Raw genomic sequence first — 21,388 nt, 5'->3', positions numbered from 1 at the left:
CAAGGCCAACTCTTGATTTTGAGACAATGAATCAAGGCTTTCCTTTTCAATGGTCAATTAAATTCAGCTTAGTACACCTGTCTTACCCTACCAATCGTCATCCAAAATAAAAGGTTGTATTACTTTATATTTTTCACGTGCGGAAGCGAATTAGGGCCAAGTGAAGAGACATTTGATTTATGTAATCAGTAGCGTAACTTTGGATTACCAGAACTCAGTAACGTAATCTGATTACATTCTGTTACTTTTAGATTACTTTCCCCTTAAGTGGCATTAGAAGAAGACAAAAAATGTATGTTACCAATTGAACGACATCTATTGCAGGATAAATCAATGTTAAAGTTTACATAGCTGGCCATATATGGATGTTACATTTTCCTTTATGGGTTGGTTATGTAGGCTTCTTCTAACACATCGCTTTCTACTACATATAATAATAAGATTAAAGTATATCTTTACATTAAAAACCAAGGTCTATCAGAATTCCAGTCATTCCAATAAATGTTATACCCCTTGATCTTCAAGAATAGGATTTAGAAATATGGAAGTATAGATTAGCCAAATTGATTTACCTGAGCATGACCCCAAAACTAAGGACGTATTAGCCAGCCATGCTCTGTTGTTTATGATTTTGTTGTCATGGAGGACTGATTCGAGTTGAAAAATAAATCCTGCGCTCATGGAATGACATGCTTTGAGCACTACTGAAAAGTGCTATTTACATGTGAAAAATGAATGCCATATGCTGCATCTGCTATAAGCCTGTTGTTTACCTTTTTGTTGGTGACACTTTGATATCTTGATAATATGCAGCTGTTTTAAAGGGCAAATCCTCAGATAAAACAATAAAAAAAACGGTCGTTTTGGTAAAAGGCTGAGGAATGGGCCTGTAAAAATAGACCCATTCTCAAATTAATAGACAGAGCTATGGATGCAAGGACTGACCATCCATGATATAACAATGATTGTTTTAACCATGTTATGAGGCTACACAGTGTTTGTTACATTTACAATGTTTGCAAACATTGGAGTAAAACAAGCCTATATTTTAGGTTCTCATGAAGTGCGACAGTTGAACTAAACTCATGAGGCATTTATACGTTTTATTCTTCAAGAATCAATGCATATACATGATATAATTTATAAGTCCAAAAATGGATGTAGCAGCTACAGATTGCCCCTTTAAGTCTATCAAAAGTGTGCAAGTTTGAGCATGTGTCCATTACGCCTTTGGATTTTTTTCTTGTATAAGCATGAATTAGATTGAGCAATTAAAGCCCCACTTTTATTCCATAGGCTTGGATCCGCACCATGCAGCTGTTGCACAAGCACATTTTTTCACTCACTGGCTTTCTACTAGTTTCAAAAGCAATGATTGATAGGCATCTTAAACTTCTTGAATTCACCCGTTATTGGGTTGAAATACACATTCAGGTTTGTGAACAGCCATCCACAACAACCACAATCTGTAAAGCTTAAATAGCTAAATGAGAGATCAGCAGTCTGATTCACATCAATGCGCTATGATATAAATAGTAAGTGTTATCCATATCGCCGTAGACTACACTGCTGTCATCCTTACCTCCAAGCATTTGTTCAAGTTGGATAATCTTTGGATGCCGACAGCAGTCGCACCATTGGAAGGCATAGCTTGGACTGTAGCCTACAAAAGCCTATTCGTGCTCTTTTCCCGCGGTCCATCAAACACATTTGGTGTGTCGTCATAGTGGTCTCTGACTTGTGGTCAGACTTGCTCAGGTGGAACAAACTTAAGTGTCAAAGATTTTTTAACATAACGGATTACAGTTACCGTTTTTTTGGAACCATTACTCCCCAACCCTGGTCTTTTCAGAAGGGGGAACCACACGGACTTGGATGAGGTATTTTGAGTATGTGTAGTTACATAGGTAGAGGTGGGTGGGTTGTGTGTGTATGCAGCTGTGTGTGTATGGGGGGGGGGGGGTAAAACGTAGGGGCAAAACAAACAAATGGTCATCAATCTAATGATCTGATACACTTGTTTAAACAGGCGTCGCTGCACACGCACTCATGCACACACACACGCACTCATGCACACACACACACACACACACACACACACACACACACACACACCACACACACACCAAGTTTCCCCCTGGCAACTTCAAACTGGATGGATTCTCCCTTTCTTGAAATAATCACTGATCTAAATATTGATCTATTAGATCAATGATCAATAAAGAAATAATCACTTATCTGACATGACTTGGTTGGTAGCCTAGCGTAAAATCTCCTTTCACGTATCCATCTATCGGTGATGTTTTCAAGGATGTTCAAGGATGTTATCCCAAAACAGGGGCATATTGTCCATTTGTAAGGGTTGTGGAACTGGTGGCAGTGAAGTCAGACGCAGCAGAGCAGAAGTAGGTAATAGCCAGAGCAGTTTAATACAAAAACCCACGACAAAACAAAATAACCTACATGGGTACAAAATCCGACGCGCACCAGTAACATAGAGTACAAGCACTTACAAACAAACAATTCCACACAAGGACATGGGGGGGAGCAGAGGGTTAAATACACAACAATTAATGAGGGAAATGGAAACCAGGTGTGTAAGAAAACAAGCCAAAACAATTGGAAAATGAAAAGTGGATCGACGATGGCTAGAAGACCGGTGACGCCGAGCGCCGAACACCGCCCGGACAAGGAGAGGAAACAACTTTGGTGGAAGTCGTGACAGTACCCCCCCCCCCCCCTTGACGCGCGGCTCCAGCAGCGCGCCGACACCGGTCTCGGGGACGACCAGGAGGGCGAGGTGCAGGGCGATCCGGACAGAGACGGTGGAACTCCCGCAGCATTGAAGGGTCCAACACGTCCTCCACCGGAACCCAGCATCTCTCCTCCGGACCATACCCCTCCCAGTCCACGAGGTACTGAAGGCCCCTCGCCCGACGTCTCGAATCCAGTATGGATCGAATGGAACCGGAACCTCCCGCACCTCAGACTCCTGGAGTGGGCCAGCCACCACCGGCCTGAGGAGAGACACATGGAACGAGGGGTTAATACGGTAATCTGGGGGAAGTTGTAACCTGTAACTCACCTCGTTCAGTCTCCTCAGGACTTTAAATGGCCCCACAAACCACGGACCCAGCTTCCGGCAGGGCAGGCGGAGGGGCAGGTTTCGGGTCGAGAGCCAGACCCGGTCCCCCGGTGCAAACACCGGGGCCTCACTGCAGTGACGGTTTGCGCCGGCTTTCTGGCGCAGCACGGCGCGCTGAAGGTGAACATGGGCGGCGTCACATGTTTCCTCCGCGCGCCGGAACCAGTCGTCCACTGCAGGAGCCTCGGTCTGACTCTGATGCCAAAGAGCCAGAACCGGCTGATACCCCAGTATGCACTGGAAGGGAGAGAGGTTAGTGGAGGAGTGGCGGAGCGAGTTCTGGGCCATCTCTTCCCAGGGCACGAACGCTGCCCACTCCCCCGGCCGGTCCTGGCAATAAGACCTAAGAAACCTAACCACACCCTGGTTTACTCTCTCCACCTGCCCATTACTCTCGGGGTGAAAACCCAAGGTAAGGCTGATCGAGACCCCCAGACGTTCCATGAACACCCTCCAGACCCTAGAAGTGAACTGGGGACCCCGATCAGACACTATGTCCTCAGGCACCCCGTAGCAGGAGGCCGGGAGTATGGGGGTGGGATCCATGGGCCACTCCTCTGTGTCATACAGCCGGGACAGTGCGTCTGCCTTACAGTTCTGGGAACCTGGTCTGTTTAAGAAAGTGTGAAAACAAAACGGGTGAAAACCATGGCCCACCTTGCCTGGCGAGGGTTCAGTCTCCTCGCCGCCCAGATGTACTCCAGATTGCGGTGGTCAGTCCAGATGAGAAAAGGGTGTTTAGCCCCCTCAAGCCAATGTCTCCACGCCTTCAAAGCCTTGACGGCAGCCAACAGCTCCCGGTCCTTCACGTCATAGTTTCGCTCCGCCGGGCTGAGCTTCCTCAAGAAGAAGGCACAGGGGCGGAGCTTCGGGGGCATACCCGAGCGCTGCGAGAGCACTGCTCCTATCCCAGCCTCAGATGCGTCCACCTCCACTATGAATGCCAAAGAGGGATCTGGATGGGCCAGCACGGGAGCCAAGGTAAACAGAGCCCTCAGGTGACCAAAGGCCCTGTCTGCCTCAGCTGACCACTGCAAACATACCGGTCCCCCTTTCAGCAGTGAGGTAATGGGAGCCGTTACCTGACCAAAACCCCGATAAACCTCCGGTAGTAATTGGCAAACCCTAGAAACCGCTGCACCTCCTTTACCGTGGTGGGAGTCGGCCAATTACGCACGACTGAGATGCGGTCACTCTCCATCTCCAGACATTTCTCAGCCTTGGCGTATAGGTCATGCTCCAACAGTCGACCAAGCACCTTGCGCACCAGGGACACATGCTCGGCATGTGTAGCGGAGTATATCAGAATGACATCAATATACACCACTACATGCTGCCCGTGCAGGTCCCTGAAAATCTCATCTACAAAGGCTTGGAAGACTGATGGAGCATTCATCAATCCGTACGGCATGACGAGGTACTCATAATGCCCTGAGGTTGTACTGAACGCCATCTTCCACTCGTTTCCCTCCCTGATACGCACCAGGTTGTAAGCACTCCTGAGATCAAGTTTGGTGAAGAAGCGCGCCCAGTGAATTGACTCAATCGCCGTGGCGATAAGAGGTAGCGGGGTAACTGTAATTAAGACCTCGATAATCAATACACGGGCGCAGACCTCCCTCCTTCTTCTTCACAAAAAAAGAAACTCAAGGAGGCGGGGGAAGTGGAGGACCGAATGTACCCCTGACGCAGGGATTCGGAGACATATGTTTCCATAGCCACCGTCTCCGCCTGTGACAGAGGATACACGTGACTCCTGGGAAGTGCAGCATCTACCAGGAGATTTATTGCACAATCCCCCCGTCGATAGGGTGGTAATTGAGTCGCCTTCTTTTTGGAGAAGGCGAGAGCCAAATCAGCATATTCGGGGGGAATGCGCATGGTGGAGACCTGGTCTGGACTTTCCACCGTAGTAGCACCTACGGAAACCCCTAAACACCTCCCAGAACACTCTTGCGACCACCCCGTGAGAGCCCTCCGTAGCCATGAAATAGTGGGGTCATGACAGGCTAACCAGGGTAGGCCTAGCACCACGGGAAACGCAGGAGAGTCAATGAGAAAGAGACTGATTCTCTCCGTGTGACCCCCCTGCGTCACCATGCCCAGAGGAGCGGTGGCCTCCCTAATCAACCCTGACCCTAATGTTTGACTATCTAAGGTGTGAACTGGGAAGGGTGAATCCACAGGAACGATGGGGATCCCTAAACACCTGAATCGACGAGCACCTTATGCTGGGAATGCGGGGAAAACTCAAGAAAAGTGACGAACAAAAACATGTGTGTAACAGAGGGCTCTGGGTGAGAATGGTGCTTTCTCACCTGAGGTGATGCCAGAGCGCCCTGCCTGCTGCCTCGACCCCCAGAGGAACCAACCCGGCACCGACAGGCAGTGTGACCTCTGCGGCCACAGATGGTGCACGAGATGGAACCTCCTCCAGTCTCCCTGAGCGCAGCACCTCCCAACTCCATGGGCATCGGAGCGGTGGTGCTGGGGGATGGAACCAACAGACCCCGATCTGGACGTCCGTGGGTAGCCAGCAGGTTATCCAGCCGAATGGACAGGTCCACCAGCTGGTCGAAGGTAAGGATGGTGTCCCTGCAGCCCAACTCTCGACGGACATCCTTACGCAAACTGCAGCGATAGTGGTTGATTAGGGCCCTGTCGTTCCATCCCGCTCCGGAGGCCAGGGTTCAAAAGTCCAAAGCGAACTCCTGTGCGCTCCTCGTCCCCTGCCGTAGGTGGAAAATGCTCCAACACCGCATCTCCGGGCCACTCCAGGGCTTTCCCCGAGAGGCATGAGACGAGGGAGGACACCCTCTCACGGCCCGAAGGAGCCGGGTGGACGGTTGCCAGGTATAAATCCAACTGCAGTAGGAACCCCTGGCAGCGGGCAGCCGTCCCATCGTTCTCCCCGGGTAGGGTGAGGTGAATCCCACTGGAACCGGGTGCAGGGGGAGTGAGTAGTGGAGGCCCCTGTTGTGCTGGGGGAGGCGCTGGAGGAACTCCCTGTCTCTCCCAGCGGTCCATGATTTGGACAACGCGGTTCATGGCGGCGCCGAGATGGTGGATCATCGCCTCTTGCTCCAGGACGGCAAGACAGGGACGCGCAATCCTTCTCCGTGCAGTCCGTGACATATATTCACAAGATTATAAGTATAGGCCTATGAGACTACTTCAATGGAAGTGTACAACACCATGCCATTACACACACATTTGTAATTTAAACTTTCGTTTTGACACATAGGCAGCTGACCTAGCTGTCACTCTCTAAAATACTATGCAAGCTGTTGGCATACGCAGGGGATTGGGAACATCACGGGCAAATTTTTATGTGTGATTTTGGTTTTACTATCCTTGTGATGTTCAGAAGTCCTTTACAAGGATAGTAAAACATGGACAAATCTGAGAAGTGGGGACATTTCGCAAAATACTATTTTAGGTTATGGGTTACAATTAGGGTTAGGGTTACAATTAGGGTTAGGGTAAGGAGTTAGGGTTCTGGTTAGGGTTAAGGTTTAGGGGTTAGGGAAAATAGGATTTTGAATCAATTGTTTGGTCCCCACAAGGATAGTAAAACGTGTGTGTGTGTGTGTGTGTGTGTGTGTGTGTGTGTGTGTGTGTGTGTGTGTGTGTGTGTGTGTGTGTGTGTGTGTGTGTGTGTGTGTGTGTGTGTGTGTGTGTGTGTGTGTGTGTGTGTGTGTGTGTTCATTCAGAGTGGTTACATTTCAGAGTGGTTACATTTCCCCAGCCCAACCCTCAAAAGTGTCGCTGCTCCTGATGCCTAGACAAGGGATTGTAAAACATGGAAGGTATCCAGCTTTGCTGTGACTCTCGTGTGTGCGTGGGCTTATGTGAATACTTGACTGGGTGTTATTGACAGGTAGTGTTTTCTCCACTTTGAGACAGGCCTTTCTGTCAAGTTCGGAGGACTTTGATTGGTATGATAATTAAAGAAGGCCTTCTGAGGCTGAAGACCCTCCATCCCACCTGGCTTCATTGTTTCCATTCTAGAGTAACATCAGGAGCCCCATTTATACCTGATTCTAACATGTGTCCTTTGCCCTGATCTTGTCCACATACTGATTGTCCCCGCATTTTTAGACAGCTGTAGACGTTTAAAAGACGCATTGTGATCTGATTGTGATCAGATCTTCCTGGCCTCCCCAGGAAGTAGTCGAGCACACATTGTGACTGGATATTTTACAGGTGTAGACAGATTTGGGCAGTGAAACCATTTAACCATTCATCATTATCCCATCATCTAAAATCATTGACAGGTGGCGGCGCACTACTGACTTATGACATCAAGTCTTAAAATAAAGAAATATAATTTAGAAAAAATATCCGTCAAATATTTTGCATTTAGGGAGACTACGAAATCTGGTCACAACGCGATACAGTGGACAGATAAGAGACACATCTTCATGCCATGTGTAGACACTTTTCTGAAAACGTGGGCACAATCAGAATGTGAACAATATTAAGACAGAGAACGCATGTTTGTGCCTGTTATGAACAAGGCGAGGGGGTGTGAATGCAGTCTGTCTCTACGGTATGTATGCAGCAATTTGGTGCTCCAGGTTCAACTAGACGTGAATAAGTGACTGTCACCTGCAAAGTTTAAGTTTAGATAACCTGTGACAGTCTATTGGTCTGTGGCTGGTACAGTCTGAGACTAGACATACAAACTGTTACAACTGACCCAGATTCAGCTTTAGCTAGTTAAAATGCCAGATTAGCAGGGGGCATGTGACAATGATCTGACTTTGGTATATAGCACTTAACATTAAAGGTGTAACTCTTGTTATTTTTACATCCAAAGCCAATACAATGCAATCTGGGCCCGCGTATTATAGGTGTGTGTGCGTGTGCTGCACATCCTGTTATTTGTGCGTGTCTGTGTGTGTGTGCGCACATGCGCGCATGACCTTCGAAAGACTATTGACCCTGTCAATACAGTTCCTATCATTCTGCAAACCATGCACAGTAGCAGGATATTAATGTAATGTGTGATGGAGTGTGTGGAGGGAGGGAGTGTTTCTGTTGTTTGAGGGGACTGGTTAGAAGTCAATAAGTACTCTAGCTTCTTTTGGGCAAACACAGTCTTTCTAGAGGACTAAAATGCAAACATAACCCTGCTTTGAACCTCACCCCCCCTGAACACACGCACTGTATATACAAAGACAAGATCCCATACCGTACGTACTGTATACACACAGACCCACAGAGTGTTATTCAATAAAGACCTGAGGATCACGCTGAAACCAGTCATCTTCTGGGGAAATAAAGCTATCTTTGTTGTGCTGCAGTGAATACAGGACTTATTGCAACATACCGACCTGCCTGTTTGAACGAGACGTGTTTCCTAGCCCTTCTCCCTTGGTTTTACTAAGAACCAGTCTAATTTCTCTGCCGCCAACAGTTATCCCAAGAACTGTTGTATTGCTTCAATTTTGTCCGAAATCACTCAACCGTGACTGTGACAATTAAGTCCTAACTGCGCGAGTAACATTTTTTATTAGTCGCATCGAACTGAGCTGCACATTCTACATGCTCACCTCACTCCAAACGTCCTATATTTTAGGCTAGAGTGTGGTTATCCTAGAGTTATTTTGCAGGATAGTTGCTTGGCTTTGGAACATTCTCAGCACATTGAAGGAACTTGAGAAAATAATATCATTTTCTTGTTATTTCATTACTTTAACAGAACGTTTCCTAAAAGTTCAAACATGGTTACATTTGATAAAATGTTGGTAATGTTCTAAGAATGTTCTCCAACTTCTTTGACATTGGGGTCAGAGAACGTAAAGAAACAATGTTCTTCTGTGAGAATTTCAATATTTCAGCATAACGTTTCCTACAGGTTTCGTCATGGTTCTATCTAAAGTGATGTTCTCATTGTTCTAAGAAAGTTAAGAAACAACGTTCTTCTGTGGGTACGTTTCCTACAGGTTTCTTCATGGTTGTATTTAAAGTACTGTTCTCAAATTGTTCTGAGAACATTAAGAAAACTTTCCATAAAAAAAAACAAGAAAACAAGAGAGTTCTAAAAATGTTATTTAAAAACATATACTGTACACTGTTCTCAGAGTCAACAAAACTCTCTCTATCCTCTGTGTTGTTAAGTGTGTTCAGCTGTGTTTGCCGCGCCCACACATTGGCCACACCTGGTCTTAATGATCGCTTGTTTCCTTTGAAATAGGGTCTGTTTGAATAGACTCAAATAAACAGCTTTGTATGAGTTATAAAAACATGGCATGCTAGCCCCATCCTGGTGGAGCAGTGGACTTATTCCATGGATAGAGAACAGAAGAAGATCATAGGTTTGAATCTCACATGCCACAGTAAAAAAATAAATGTGTTTGCATGATTAATGCCCAAGCAAATACATTTCTATCTGTGCTTTGAGTTCAAAACAGTTAACCCAAACTAAGCTAGCAGTGTTGTTAAAATTCTTATTGAAACATGTTCTCAGAACATTATTTAATTACCTTCAAATAACCTGTTATTTCCATTCTCAGAACGTTATTAAAACCTCCCCGGAAAATTCCCTGGATTTTAGGTTGCACCTCAAAATATCTTGAATCATGACATTGAATGCCACTTCAGAAGTCTATTAAACCTCTTAATAAAGCATAGCAAAAAAATAATTGGTGTCATCAAATCATGGGCTGGTGCAACCAACTGAAGAAGTTAGTCTGGAGCCCTGAAACTCATATAGTACATTGCTATTCTGGACAAAAGCTCTGTCTTTCAGCTTTCTGCTAAACTATGCATCGTTGCGCAATGTACAGTATGTGCACAGAGTGCTATATAATGTTTAATGTTCATATTCTCTGTCTATTAAACGGAAACACATGCATCATTCAGCTACCATTGTAAGCTGCTGTCCAAACCAGAGCCGTTTAAGTGTGTTTTGGAGTTTGCATTAGATTGGGCCTGGCAAAAACAAACATATCTTTCATCAATAGCCACTGGTGAGTCACCCAGCCAGCCCCACTCATAACTTGTAGAATAGTGTTTGAGTCAGGCCTTGACTTTCCTCCATCCCTTGTTTGACTTTATGAAGTCCCACAGCGTCCACATGTTTTTTCCATGTGTATGTTTATTAAAACATGTTTGTGTGTTTGTTTCTGTGTGATGAGTGATGCGATTCATGTGACTGTTTTGAAAACCTAGGCAAGTTGGCATTGTCATGGCATCGCACTGTGCCAAGTTGCAAGCTGTGCCAAGCTGCAAGCTGTGCCAAGCTGTCCTGTGTGTGTGTGTGTGTGTGTGTGTGTGTGTGTGTGTGTGTGTGTGTGTGTGTGTGTGTGTGTGCGTGCCTGATACACTGCCTTTTTGACAAAACAGCCATGCTTGTGTTGCCATTGTAAGTGTATCATGTGAACATGCCCAGGAAACTAGTGGGAGAGACCAACGGTATTGCACAACAGTTCATTGAACTTCCAATATGTCTAAAACATTGTACAACAGTTACATTAATGCTGGTGTTACAGGAAAACTTATTGAAACTGTTAATGTTACACTCTTAGAAAACAATGTTCCAAATAGCTTCTTCTGCTGTCCCCATAGGATAACCCTTTTTGGTTCCAGGTAGAACCATTTTGGGTTCCATGTAGAACCCTCTGTGGAAAGGGTTCTACATGGAAGCTAAAACGGTTCTACTTGGAGCCAAAAGGGTTCTACCTGGAACCAACAAGGGTTTGTCAAAGGGTTCTCCTATGGGACAGCCGGTTTTAGAAAGCACCTTTTTTTTCTACGCGTCTACCCGGTTCCTCTTGTTATACAAAATTGTGCCTGATCTGAAGACGCTCTATCTCCACAGCTCTGTACTATGTGGGTTACATCAGTTGGCATGGCGTAACAAGAGGAACTGCCCCTCCCTACCTTCAGGCTATGCTCAAACCCAACACTCCTAACCGAGCACTCCGTTCTGCCACCTCAGGTCTCTTGGCCCTCCCACCCCTACAGAAGGTCCGCTCCTGCTCAGCCCAGTCCAAGCTCTTCTCTGTCCTGGCACCTCAATGGTGGAACCAGCTTCCCCCTGAAGCTAGGACAGCAGAGTCCCTGCCCATCTTCCCGAAAACATCTGAAAAACCTCCTCAAGCAGTACCCTAAATAATCTTCTTCCTCACCTCGACCCCCCCCCCCATTTTTTTACAAAAATAAATTAAAAAAGAACACTTAACCAGCACTTGCACTTGACCCCCCTCCCCACCCCCCTTTCTAGCTCTGATTCTACTGATAGCTACATGATTGAGGAAAAATGTACTTTCTATGCATGTGATATGTGGTTGTCCCACCTAGCTATTTTAAGATGAATGCACTAACTGTAAGTTGCTCTGGATAAGAGCGTCTGCTAAATGACTCAAATGTAAATGTAACAGAGAAAGACTCCAGACAGGTTGGAGCTGGTTGGTTTGGGCCTTGGCTTTGTGTCAAGAGTCTGCAAACTGAAAAATTGTTAATGGTTTCTGTGGTCTTTAAATGAACTTATAGTGCATAGTTGTTGCATTGGATAGGCCTATGTAATAGTGAATATCCATTATTTAACTAATGAAAGCAATTAGCATTCATATGTATTGTCATCCTTTCAGATCTTTTCATATCAAGCTGCGTATGTGAGATATCATGCTCTGCCAGACATCTTCACGTAGACACGAAGAGAATGCATCTGCGCTGGATGCTTTCTCTGTGGAAGTCTTGCAAACTCAGCATCATTTTGCAGAAAACAAATTAATAATCAACACCATTCATGCATGATGTCCCATGAATTAAAATCATCCCTGGTTCATTCCCAATTCATGGCTCATAGACTGAATGTTGTAGCACACCTTTCTGCACAGTTTACCCAACGTCACCGTACCAGTAAATCATTAACAAAAGAGACTGGCTTCAAAGTGTTGGCAAAGTTGGCATGACCAGGGTAACTAAACATATGCCGTGGGGAAACAATAGATTCTGTAGAATGGCAGTATGTTTTATTATTATTCCGTATGATTCCTCAGTCAACTTTGAAGACAGGAAAATGTAATCTGATACACCCTCTTGTGGGCTAAGATGGTATAATAAAGCCAGAAGATGCTGGTCAGCTATCTTGGAACAAACACAGCGTCCTCTTGTGGTGAAAAATTCCCATGACCAGCCATTTTCACTTGGCAAGGGCTTAGGTGGTTGAAAGTTCCCGAACATAGAAGATAAAAATGTAAGTGAATAGTGTAGACGACTATTGTATTGATTGATGTGAAAAGTGTTTCTCTAGGTACTGGATTAATCTTCAACATTGCTGAATTACTTTCTGAACATTTCGCTCCTCTTAAAACACCCCTGATGTTGCACACGTATCTACAATGGAATGCTGTCCACCATTCTGCATTCGGGGAGTGATTACCATAGCTCACTATTATGGGATGCCACAGTGGGTGAGCTAGCCTAATTATTTCTGAACATTTCACCCCTCTTAAAACACCCCTGGTGTTGCACATGTATCTACAGTATCTACAGAGGAATGCTGTTGACCATTCTGCATTCGGGGAGTGATGACCATAGCTCACTATTATGGGATGCCACAGTGGGTGACCTAGCCTAACTGCTTCTGTTGACAACACAGAGTCTACTTAAAAGCCTTTGGGTATAGTGATGACAGGCAAAACCTCCTGAAAACAGACCAGTGCCTCTTCACACGCATGTCCCAGAATCCACGGTGTGTATTCTAACTGCTGCACACACACACACTGGTGTGACTAAGTGTGGAGTGAATGTCATCTGACCAGTGTCCCATTTCTCTGCTATTATTGTTGTTGTTGTCTGCCGAGCATGATGAAGGTGTCAACACTTACAATGAATGCTCTAATGGACTCACCCCATTTGGAGGCAGGAAATGTTTTTGGTTGTGTTTGTTCCTGTACTGCAGTACATGTATGTACACAGTGTGTGAAGAGAACAACAGATGCCATAGTTGAAACAGGAAACACAAGTGTTGTCGTTTTGTTCTTGGACAAGTTGATGTTTAATAACACCTGTGAAACAGAAAAGTATGGTTATGTTATTTTCAGAGGGTCAAGCAGTCATGGGAGGTGACTGGACTTTTGTACCTTTCATTTTGACAAGGTCATATAACATTCATGTGATACCAACAACAACAACATATGGGTGGGTGGGACAATCAGCCATGCCATGGGTCTGTGAATGTGTGACAGAATGTGGGTCAAAGGATAAGAATATGAAAGAAAAGAATGAGAGGCTGAGCGAGTAGGCACCGGATAGAAACAAAGTTACATGTTATCAGTGGTAATGGGTGAGAAGATCTGCCTGCTCTAAGCCTAACAGTACCTATCTTTCTCTCTCTGTGACAGGAGTTTTGATCAGCTGAGTGTGTCGACAGAGTACAGCGTCAACAGCACCAGGACGGAGAGAGACAGGGACGCTACCTCCATGTTCAGCTTCGACATGTCAGCCTTCAACAGCCTCAGCCCCACCAAGTCCAGAAATAAGGTACGGCACAATATAGTAGAGTACAATAGGAGTCCTCTTTTGTGTTGTGGAGAACTAATCAGGAAATACCCATGATATACTGTATCTGAATTATTGTACTTTCAAACCACCCCCTCTTTACCTTCTGTAGGATTTTTTTTATTTAATTTATTAGGATCCCCTTTAGCCAATGCCAATGGCTCCAGCTAGCCTTAGGACAGACTCATCTAAGAGTGATGTTGAGATGAATGATGAAATGTGTCTATATAATACATAGTGGCTAATCATACTGTACCATACATGTTTACCATAGTTCTACAATTGTCCAAAGTATGTGTCAAACATAGAGGACTTTCAGAGTGGTTAGAATAGTATCCAACCCACTTGATAACACTTGATAAAAAAAAAAAAAAAAAAATGTCAAATCATTTGAGGGTGACAGAATCTGTCTCTTAGCTTAGAGACGTTTACCCCATACTACTGATTGTTACTGCTTGCACTGAGCCTGGCTGATAAGTCATATAAAAAGGGTGCATAGGAGGGCAGTATTGACTCACTTTGCAGGGCATCAGCTGCAGGAGAGGCAGTGTGGTTACAGGATGCCTTCCAGATACACAAATCCTCTGCAGAATGTCTTTACAATGTCCAAGGAAATCCATATTGATTGTGTCATTTGCACAGGCCTGTGCGGAATTTGTGTATCTGGAAGGCATCCTATAACCACACTGGCCGTAAACATTTTCTACAGCAACTGAGATTCTTCAGACAGACCCCTAAAATATAAGTTTATGACTCGTTGCATTACGCACTATTTGGGTTTGGAATAACGATCTATATGAGCATTTCTTCAGTGCCTGGAGGTATTAAGATGAACGTAAGACTGATGTTCTTGATCAGCATCCTGTCAAATTGTATACAAATCATTAAAGGGGCGAAAGGTCCAATTAAAAGATGTCTTAGATGTCCTAGGTGAAATGGCATGCTAGAAATGATTCTTTCGGATTACATTTCTCACTGTGTAATTCTCCATTGACACAGACTTGTCCAACCTGTTCTCCAACCTGGAGTAATTAATGGGGTAGGATTCACTCTGTGTTCTATTAATATTCATCCAACTTTTACAAGTACATAATTGAGCACGTTCAGCCATTCAAGAAGAATTATGTTTTTCCTGGAAACCTGGTTACTGGGGTAGACTTTTATTTCTATGCTAGGCATACAATTTGGAACATAAACTGGAGTACAGTACTGTAACCCAAAGTCTGTGGTTTCTCCTTTCATGTGTTTCCTGACCTGTCTGAGGCCATTTGGAAACAAAGGAACAATGAGCTCTGTTTCAACAGGATTTTGTATTAGGTAAAAGTCCTGTTGAGATCCAGACTCTTCTGTAAAACCATTTCTACTACTGAATGAAGGATGTGCACAGGTCCATATGAAACAATGCCAGCAAATCATTCAACTTGTGTCAATTTAGAGGGAAAGGGTCAAAATGTGTGTCCTTGCATGTGTCGGAGTTGGTCAAAACATTTATACTGTACACAACTGAAACATGCTGCGATTTGCAAGTATGCAAATGTCCATACTGTGTTACGTACAACCACAAGAGGTGTATTATTTCCTTGTCTCAGTCCAACTGAAAGTAGCTCTCCTGTCCATGGTATTATTATATTGATAAAGTGGTTTCCAGACGACTTACTTGCTCCAGTTTGATTGAGAAAGGAAGGGTGGGGTTGTTAGGCAGACATCCGTGTCCATATATTCTCATTGGATCATTCATTCCTGTGAGTTGTTTGCTATGTGAAAGCTCTTTCACAATAGCCTATATGCTGCACTGTACTTGGCAGTACAAATGGATTTATGCCCTGAAGCGATGTACTGTAGTTTGTTTGATAGTCTACTCAAGGCTAGACATATACAGATACACACATACATCACACACAGACTGTCTGTCTCTCTGTGAAGCTCATTTTTTTCCCTCCCACATTGTTGGATTTGGCGGCGTTATGACTCTTATCCCAGCTTAGCAGGAAGTTAAAAAGCGGATAAACATTAACTTTTTGCAGCTGATATGCGAGTGGTCAACTGGGCTGGAGTGGTGCAGTATATGGTCAGTATGTTGGGATTCTAAAGAAAGGAAATCTACCGGTTAAATTCCAGCAAGTGTCACTAAAATGGTATGCAGCGATCTCATTCTTTTTGTGTTAGTGTGTATTATCTTTTGTTATGATCTGTATCCTGTTCCAGCCTGTACTAGGAAACAGACAGAGTGTGCTGTGCTTTTGTATGTATGCTACTGTGTCACCTGTGTTTTTATCTAGTCAACTTTTATGTGACGTTTATGTTTTATTGATTCAATGGAACCCAGGTCTCCCTGGAGAACAGTGGCAAGTGTTACTGAATAGACTATCCTGGCTAACTGAAACAAGCAGACCATGTCGTTATTGACTTACCTGGCTAAGTATAGGTTGAATAAGACAGAAATAGATAGGATATTAATCCAATGATACTGTATAGATCTTATTACAAACTAGTATTATTTGATGACCCTCCCATTCCTAGTTTGCCTCGTTGGTTCTCATTCCACCTATCCCGCAGTGGGTTTTAATACCTGTGGTTACTGACTTGTGGGCATGGCAGAAATTTTCCTGTAATGTTCTATCTGTCCAATGTTGTCATTACCCAGGTGCTGTAGCAGCCTGGTCATGTTCAACCTGGCTGTTAGTAGAAAGACATCTTCACTATTCAGCTTGGCTGGTGTTTTGATTTTGACAAGAATCTTTACCTAATCTTCGAGGTTATCGTTAAGGATATTAAGGTAAAATGTACTAAATTATATCAAAGGACTGAACGAAGTGAGATGAGAACCAACCTCTGGCTATTTGTATAGCTGTGCCAAAAACAACAGGTGTGTCTGTTCTCCATCTGGGTATTTATTTGTCTTTTTATTTTGTCTCTCTGTCTCCTCCCAGAGCTCGGACGGAATGTTTAACCGCATCAGCAGTTTATTTTCCACCAAGAAAAAGAAGAGCCGGAGTGGCTCACTCTCAGTAAGCTCAGAGGATGGATCCTGGCTGGGTCCTGGCTCTCCCATCTCTCCCCAGTCCCCTGGTTCTCCTCTCTCCCCCCACCAGAAGGACGGGCTGAGGACCACCACTACCCAGAAAGAGGGGGGGGTAGTGGAAGTGGGAGCTGGGCCAGTGCTGGAGAGTCTGTCGGAGCTCCAAGCGAAGGGGTCGGTGTTCAGTAGCAGCTCCAGCCCTAATACATCCAGCCTAGCCTCTCTGGTGATGGCAGACACAGGGGACCTGCCGTTTGCAGACAGTGACAGCAGCGGCCGGGGCAGCGTGAGGGAGGTGCAGGTGTGCAGGGTCAGCCGGGCGGAAGCAGAGTCAGACGGAGAGGCAGACAGGAATTCTGGGAATCTGACTCCCACGAACTTGTCCCCCTCCGGAGCAGAGCAAGCCCCAGAGCTCGGCCTCACTAAGGACGTGGTGGAGGAGGTGAGCAGGAGGCTGCAGGTATATCTGAAGGAACAAACCACTGTGAAAGACGGAGAGGGGTCGGAGTGGGGCAGCCCAGTGGTCCAAACCACCCTCAGGTCGTTTGAGCTCTCTCAATCTCACCTTAAGACTGACGTCACCTCTCTCGGCATCGAGTCTAAAAAGACCTCTCTGAAAACATCTGTTGGAGGGAAGGGGAGTTACCAGCTGGGAGTGACTCTAGGCTCTCAGTCTCACACCCCGTCCTCCTCAGACCCACAGCCAGAGGGTGAGGAGGGAGAGAACAGCCCAGCCATGGGGAAGAAGAACAGGAGAAGGGCTCTGAAGCCCACCAGCATCAGCTCGGCTGAAACAGCTCCCCCCAGCCAGATGACGTTACCTGGGGGAGAGGGGACGAGGCGGCACTCACCTGCGAAGCTACACAAACCTGTGTGGGTGGAAACACTCCTGGGAGAAGAGCCCGTACCTGTGACTGTGGCCCCTGTGGAGTACACTGATACTGCCGGTGTCCTGGCCACTGTAACCCTTTCAGCGGTATCCGGTGGCAGAGAGCCAGAGCTGGCTGTGTCCACAGCACCAGTCTCCAAGGACTCCGAAACAAACACAGACCGGCCAGAGGCGACCAGTCCAGCAACAGACTCCGAGTGCAGCCCCCCTCTAGAGGATCAGACGGCCCTGAGCAAAGAGGAAAAACGCAGGAGTGTGAAACTGTCCCCCTGTGAGAAGCTTTTCACTAAGAAGGTGTATGTGAGCCCTGAGCCCAGTTTTGATGGGGACGAGCAGACAGAGAGAGAGCTGGAAAAGAATTACATCGTAGACTTGGCTTCAAAGATTCCTCAGAAGTCTGAGGTGAAACTGTAAGTGTCTTTATTTCACTTTTTTGGGAGTCTTTTTAATGAGCACTTTGATCTTTGAGAGGGAGAGCGAGACAGAGAGAGAGAGGTGTGCAACCTAACCTGTGTATTCCCATGTCCTTTTGTGCCAAAGGAGAACAATAAGAACAGTTTGTTACACAGCTGAAAAACTCCTGCGTCATTAAAATGTTCACCTACAGTACTAATACTTTACTTTGACTGAATGATGCTGACAAGACTACTGTATGTACGGTAGGCGATTGACTATACAGTACAACAATATCTTATGTATTCGTCACAAAATACTGTGCACAGTCAGTCAGTCTTTACAACCGAGTCAATAGGCTACCCTAAATTGTTAAGAGTCTGCTGTTGAGCAAGAACAAAAAATACAGGGGAAACATTTCAATATTGTAGTATACTGTAATTCAGTGCAAATAAATCATGATGCAGCAGTTATTTGAATAATGCAACAAGTAAACTCATGAGCAACTGTTCCTTTTACCAAGCTAATAAGAATATTGTTAAATTATGCTAGCAACGACCATGACAGCTTCAGATGTAGGATCTTAATTTGAGCCAGTTTGCTACAGCAGGAAAATAATCCTGCAGCAACAGGAGATATTAATTATTATGTGGATTATAATGAATTTATATTTTTGGTAGGGCAAATCAAGTCTGACATTTTGAAGTGGAAATTCCAAACTTTAGAAGCCTTTTTATACCTCAAATACACTACAGGTTTGCATTTGCTGCCGTGCAGGAACATTCTCAGCAACAAAAGAGTGATCAAATTAAGATCCAACATCTGTACTACTGATGCAAAGCCTATTATCTTAACAATATGGTTAGGACTGTTAACTGTGTCCTCTGGCACAGGGGATTCTGAAGAGAAAATATCATAAATGTTCAGCCCAACCAAGATTGTCTTAAAACAACTGTTTTTCAAATTTACTGTAACATTTCACACTAGTTATTTTGGAGGCCACTTTACTGGAGTAAGCAGAAGTTGGTAAACAGAACATTCATAGTAGATAAAGGTAGGACGTGTAAAATATAATATATATTGCATGAGATGTAACCTGCTAATTAAAATCACTGAAAGAAAATAAAAAATAGTTTGTTCATATGAGCTGTTGTTATATTTCAATCAAAATGGAGGGCATCTCACACTGGGCACTCATTGGTTCATTCAACATTGTTTCCACGTCATTTCAATGAAATTACTTTAAACCAATGTGGAATACACATCTGTGACCGCTGGGCTGTGTTTACTTCAGGCGTTATTTCCATCCTGAATGATGACTCATGACGAAAGTTACTCTGAAGTCACTCACTTTGTTTGACTAAAAGGTTTACTAAAAACAATACAATGCTGATAAAAGTAAGGCATGCCATTCTGATATCCATCTTTCAGATGTAGTATTGTCACAAGGAATATGTATTTAGTTGGATCATATTCAGGTGGAATAGCCTGTTTTTAGATTAAAACTATTGTTATACTGTACCTCAATGGAATCAGATTTCTACTGTTCTACTGATACCTGAGGGGATGTTCTGCATTGCTGAAAGTTTTAATTAAGAGCAGTTTAGAAAAATATGTTTTGTCAAGTTACACAGAGCAGAAAGATTTATTTCAGTTTCACTTTGCACTTATGGGTATTGCTAAAGGCTGTTTTTCTTTATCTGAAGAATGTGTTTATATATTTAAAAGTTGAATGTATAACTCAGGTAGTATCAATGTCATGTTACCTGAGTTTAACAAGCACACCTGTTTGTGGTGACAAGTTTATTCTGCACACTAAATTGTTTTCCCCTCCTCCCCTCAAAGTCAACCTTTTACTGCAGTGGGCTAAATCAGGATCATGCAGAGTGATTCTTGGTAGTCTTAAACAAATCTACCTTAAAACAAAAGTATAGACCAAACACACATGGTTATGGGCTTAAAAAAAGAAGACACCTGTACCATGTCAGATATAGAAGTGAAATGTGTTAAATTTTGACTTTGTATCCCAATATTTCACTTTTATATACATCACAGAAGACTGAAATATAACAAAACTGTTTGACATAGAAACACCAGATTTTTATTTTATTTTACATTTTTATAATCTTTATTAATTAAAGAAAAATATAAATAACATTTTACCCATGAGGCGAAAGAGGGAGCTTTTGGTCACTGACTGCAGGAAAGGGCTACTCACTATTTTTCTATCTTTTCTCTCCAGGCTGCCAAGCCTCAAAAAGGTGAATGTAAATCTCAAGGAACCAAACAATGACTGTATCATCTCTGTGGGAGAGATAACTGAGGGTACAGACTTTGACCTAAGCCACCATGAGCCGAAAGCTGTAGACAGTTCCCCAACCCCAGATCTGGATGAGGCCTCTCCAACCACAACCATGCCAGGACGCAAAACAGAGCCTAACGCTGGGGGTTCAGGGATTAGAGGTCAGGGGATGCCCCAGGTCATCCCGTCTAAACCAGGGGATAAAGTAGGACATGTTGCCAGTCGGTTAAAGAGCCCACCTCCTTCTGTTGAACCCAAGTCCAAAGCTAGCCTGGGCATGGCTAAGGGAAAGGGTCTCACAGATGGTGGAAAGTCGGGGGTTTCTAGTGGGGCTCCATCGCAAAGGACAATTAAAGATGGCGGCGAGAAAACAGGGGATATGCCGTCTACATCAAAGGGTCAACTCACTTCAGGAAAAACAGAGGTCACCGACAGCCCCAAGTCGAGAATCCCCAAAAAGTCATTATCAGAATCTGCATCGAAACCCCCAGTATCACCAGACACAACCTCAGTGGTTGATGTTTCAGTGGTTGTGCCTGTGGCTGGTTCCAAACAACAGAAAACTCCTGAACCTAAACATTTAATGATGAAAACAGACACAAAGCCTATCGTTGAGGAGGTGAAGGGAGTGGGTTCAGGAGAAAAACAAATGTTTGGGCCTGTTAAGTCAGAAGAGGTCTCACCTACTAAAGTACCACTCATGTCACCTGTCAAGTTCAGCAAAGACAAGAGCAAAGAGAGTTCAGATAAGGTTAACCTGGTAAATGGACTGGAGAAAGACCCAGAGGACAACACTACTGCAAGTGAACCCAAAGATGTGAAAAAACAGACTCCCACACGCCCAGACAGCAACAACAGCAGCATGATACCAAAGAGTCGGTTACCCAAAGCCCCTGACAACTCTTCGGTCAGAAAGGTGAAAAATGGCAAACCCCAAACCATCGACACAGGCAGTAAAAAGACCAAAACCACTGAGAGAGCATCAGGTGTCAATAGTAGGCCTTCCACACCAACCAGTCCAAAGCAGCAGGAGCTTCCCAGCCCAGAGGAAAGGCCCACAGATGAGACCCTGATCCCTGAACCTGAGAAGGGTAAGACAAATGTGTCATGCATTTTAAACATGCA

General features: G+C 44.6%; 1 protein-coding gene across 2 annotated transcripts in view; it reads left to right on the top strand.

Annotated features, from left to right (window-relative positions):
• crybg1a (crystallin beta-gamma domain containing 1a) overlaps positions 1 to 21,388 on the top strand; it is a 59,349-nt gene that overhangs the window by 9,797 nt on the left and 28,164 nt on the right. Inside the window, exons 2-4 of one of the 2 annotated variants that reach the window (XM_014210299.3) lie at positions 13,504 to 13,642; positions 16,591 to 17,978; positions 20,204 to 21,354. In XM_014210299.3, coding sequence (XP_014065774.3) covers positions 13,504 to 13,642; positions 16,591 to 17,978; positions 20,204 to 21,354 — 2,678 coding nt within the window. Of the gene's footprint in view, positions 1 to 13,503; positions 13,643 to 15,501; positions 15,796 to 16,590; positions 17,979 to 20,203; positions 21,355 to 21,388 lie in introns of those variants that run through there. The other variant, XM_014210301.3, reaches the window with a different exon arrangement.

This window comes from Salmo salar, chromosome 09, assembly GCF_965601325.2.
Source record: "Salmo salar chromosome 09, fSalSal1, whole genome shotgun sequence".
NCBI classification, from domain to species: domain Eukaryota; kingdom Metazoa; phylum Chordata; class Actinopteri; order Salmoniformes; family Salmonidae; genus Salmo; species Salmo salar.
This window is presented reverse-complemented; position numbering and strand designations above follow the sequence as displayed.